This window comes from Phodopus roborovskii, unplaced genomic scaffold (assembly GCF_943737965.1).
Source record: "Phodopus roborovskii unplaced genomic scaffold, PHOROB, whole genome shotgun sequence".
NCBI lineage: Eukaryota > Metazoa > Chordata > Mammalia > Rodentia > Cricetidae > Phodopus > Phodopus roborovskii.
In genome coordinates, this window is record NW_026126459.1 from 4,688,462 (window position 1) to 4,692,500 (window position 4,039).

The following is a 4,039-nucleotide window of genomic DNA, read 5'->3' on the forward strand; positions in this document are numbered from 1 at the left end:
GAGTATCAGCCCACTCAGTGCTCTGAGCTGCCCCAGATGAAGGACCTTATTCTCCAGGTCTTACTTTTGGGAGCCTATTTGTCAGTCCCTTCTAGAACTAACCTCTATTAACATAATTCAGGCCACCCTCAAACTTGATATTCTCCTGTCTCAGCATCCTAAATTCTAGGATGACAGATATGACTTGACTCACCACGCCCAGCTTCTGCACTGCTCTTGAACAAACATATTCCTGCTTCGGGCACCAGCAGTTCCTGTCAGGTGCCAGCTGACGCCACATTACCATGCTACTGTCCATAAACTTTACTTTCGAGTATTTACAGCTCCTGGGAATTGCAGTTGTAAGCAGTCACCCAAGGCTGAATCATTCGCTCTCCTCTGTCCCCTCCCCCATAAAGCGCCTTAAATAGGATCTCAGGATCCTCATTGAAAAGAATCTGGAGAAAACGGACGCACAAAGACTCCGAGAAATCGAGAAATAAGAAAATAGATTGCGAAGGTGCTTCGCATTCTATCAGCTGGGAAGGAGGGTAGAAAAACGCGCCTGCGCAACGCTCTCTGCTGCTCCTCCGCTCCGCAGGAGGCGCTGTGGAGGGGGGGCGGGTAGTCAGGGCCGCTCTAGCCACCCATTTCGCTACTCGGAGAGACTGGCGCGCCGCGGGGTCCTCCAAGATGGCGGCGCAGAGGAGGAGCCTTCTCCAGAGTGTGAGGAAACCGACCCGCTCTCCGGGCTGGGAGGGTTGGGAGCTGTGGTGTACCCTCGGTGCAAGAGCGGTTGTCTTTAGATGGCAGAATGTGGACCCTTTACCCCAGAGAGCAGTGGGTGATTGCAGCGCACCCGCGACCTGTGCGAGGCTGGAGCCTCGCCTGGTCTGCGCGTGCGCGCTGCAGGCCGGGTCTTTGGGGGTCAAGGGCGTCGGGGTCCTGCGGAGTAGGAGCGTCCTGGAGCCGGAAGGGGACGTGGCTCCGCCGAGCGGGCCATCCGGAGCGCGGACACGACTAATAAATAACCCTGGTTGTGTAATGCGCGCTACATCTCCGGGATTGTGTGGATATCCTTACAGTCAAACTTCGCAGCAGTACCAGAAGCTAGTTAGATATAAGAGTTATTTCTGTTTACAGATGAAACCGAGGCCACACAGCTGGTGAGCAGCAGAGGCAGGATTATCATGTCAGTCTGCATCTGGAACCAACCCCCACCAAGCTTTAGGTTACTCAAAGAAGTAATGAGTTGGGGTTTTGGTTCTGCCTCCCCATTCACCAGATTCCCTTTGGCCTCACTCAGGGGCCTTGAAGACGGGGACTTGTGACCTCTTGCTTGGTGTGTGACTCCACCATTGACCACCCTTTTGTGCTAGGGGCTTGGTCGCCGTTTGTAACATAATGAGAAAATTGGTCTGGAACTAGGCCTTGGCTTTACAGGGATGAGGGAAAATGGCACTCTTGCCTTTGAGGGTCTGAAGCACGAGGAGTGGAGGGAAAGATGACCCTTACTACTGTATGCCTGTGCAGGCTTTTGTAAAGCTCTGGAAGTGGAAAGGTCTGGCTTTTTGCTTTGTTAGGTCCCGGAGGGCTGGGCCCTTGTATAAATGTCTCCATTGTAGAACGAATCCCGGGAACACTGCTATATTGTGGTCCTGAGAGAAAAAGGGGCTAGAAAAAAAAAAAATAGCACATGATGCATACTGAGTTGGCTTGCTAAGTAGAGGAGAGTAGTCACATGAGTAAAATACTTCTTTGTCTCCTAAAGTGATGGAGCCCAAAGAACTCCAGGTAGACTTTCCCAGCGCTAGAATGTGTTCTCTGTGAGCTGGTGGATTAAAAAAAAAGGGGGGAGGTGGTGATAGGATAGCTTTTAACACATAGTATCTTGACACAAGGGAAGGGGCAGGCAAAGATAATTGCCATCTCAGGGTGGCAGGGCATGTCTATTCAGGGCTATCTTAGTATCCAGGCCAGGCAGGATGCAGAGCTTATGGACCTGCCCTCTGTCCTGAGTCTAGTGAGAGCAGTTCCAACACCGGTGTTCTGCAGTTGGCCTTAGGGGTGCCCATCCTCACTGTGTTCTCAGTACAGCTTGGGAAAAGGAGCATATAGCAGAGCCCAATGGGTAATGCATAGTCAATGTGAACTGCCATCAGGAGCCCCGGATAGGCAGCAGAGAATCAAAGAGGTTTTAGAGGATGTTGTCTTTACAGGACAGGAGGGGAATGACACCCAAAGGGAATTCATGTTTAAATAGGTATGTGAAGTATCTGTATAACCTTTTGTGGGTCAAATACAACTCAGAGCTATAGGTCTGTGTTGAGAGGTATTGAGGTTTGTGGGATAGGCTGGTAATGGGCTCATCTTGGCAGGTTGGTAGAGTGTCCAACAGAAGGGCATGCTAAGGGATTTTACCTTTCTCTAGACAGTATGCTACTTTAAAAGATCTTTTGAAAACAGGTTTGTTTTTTTGGGATTTTGAATTTGAGGGCTTTATGTATGTGTGTTTTGCCTGTTTTTAATTAATTAATTTTGTTTGTTTGTTTCTGCTTTTCAAGATAGAGTTTCTCTTTGTAGCCCTAGCTGTCCTGGAACTTACTTTGTAGATCAGGCTTGCTTTAAGCTCATAGAGCTTTGTCTGCCTCTGCCCCCCAAGTGCCAGACTTAAAGATGTGCACCACCACTTCCTGGCTAATTTAAGTTTTAAAAAAATTATGTGTATGAGTATTATGTGCATGTAAGTATTCTAGGTGTGTGCCTGGTACCTGTGGGTGCTAGAAACTAAACTTGTGTTTTCTGGAAGAGAAGCAAGTGCTCTTAGCTACTAAGCCATCTTTCTGGTATGGAATTTGTATGTTTGTTTGTTTGTTTTGAGACACAAACATAGTGACAAAGCACTTGCTAGCCTCCATTTCACTATATAGATCAAGCTGGCCTTGAACACAGACTGCCTGCTTCAGCTTAAACACATATCACCACACCCATCTAAGGAAAGTGGTTTTAAAGAAAACTTTAGACCAGTGGTTCTCAACCTTCCTAATGCTGCCACCCTTTAATATGGTTCCTCATGTTTGTGGTGATCCCCAAACATAAAATTATTTCATTGCTAATTCATAACTATAATTTTGCTACTGTTATGAATCATAATGTAAATATCTGATAAACAACCCCACAGCTTATTGAGACCCACAGGTTGAGAAAAAGCTGCTTTAGAAGAACCAGCCTGATGGGTGGTGGCACACACCTTTAATCCCAGCACTTGGGAGCAGAGGCAGAGGCAGGTAGATCTCTGTGAGTTTGAGGCCAGCCTGGTCTTAAAGAGTGAGTTCCAGGACACCTAGAAGAGTTACACAGAAAAACCCTGTCTTTATTTTCTTTTTTAAATAATTTATTTAACTTTGTTGATGGAAAGATATCAGATCCCTTGGAACTGGAGTTACAGACAGTTGTGAGCTGCCATGTAGGTGCTGGGAATTGAACTCAGGTCCTCTGGGAGAGCAACCAGTGCTCTGAACCACTGAGCCATCTCTCCAGCCCCGAAAAACCCTGTCTTTAAAAAAAATAAAAACAAACAAACAAACAAAAAAACAGCCCTTGTGACCTAAAAAACCCCCCAAGCCAGGAGGACTCCCCAGAGAATTAATTAAATGAACTGTCACAGTACTCTCCAAGTATTGGTAATACTCAGTTGTGGGCTCTGCAAACTCCAGGGCCAGCAGGGTAACCATCTGAGTGTCTGAGTAAAGCAAGAAGGAAATCTGCTTCAACATAACTTAGCTGGTGCTGGTTCAAACTTCTAGACTCTGACACTGGGCAGTTTATTTTAGACATACTAAGTTGAATATAACTTTGGAAAAAAGTTTCCTGGTGACAGTTATCACACTAATGCTCAAGGAGTGACTATATCAGAACTTTTTTTTAAGAGTCCCTAAGAATAAGTCCTTTCTGTTGACTGAGAAACAATGCTCAGGATAGAGGTCGAAGGAGGGAGAGTCTGGGATAAACAATAGTCTGGAGATTCGGCTGTGGCCTGGCCCTACAGACAGCACAGATC

General features: G+C 46.8%; 1 protein-coding gene across 1 annotated transcript in view; it reads left to right on the forward strand.

Moving 5' to 3' along the window:
• Window positions 1-626: 626 nt before the first annotated feature.
• Tab1 (TGF-beta activated kinase 1 (MAP3K7) binding protein 1) overlaps window positions 627-4,039 on the forward strand; it is a 28,914-nt gene continuing 25,501 nt past the window's right edge. The window contains exon 1 of the mRNA XM_051189374.1: window positions 627-705. Coding sequence (XP_051045331.1) covers window positions 673-705 — 33 coding nt within the window. The 5' untranslated portion in view covers window positions 627-672. The remainder of the gene's footprint in view (window positions 706-4,039) is intronic.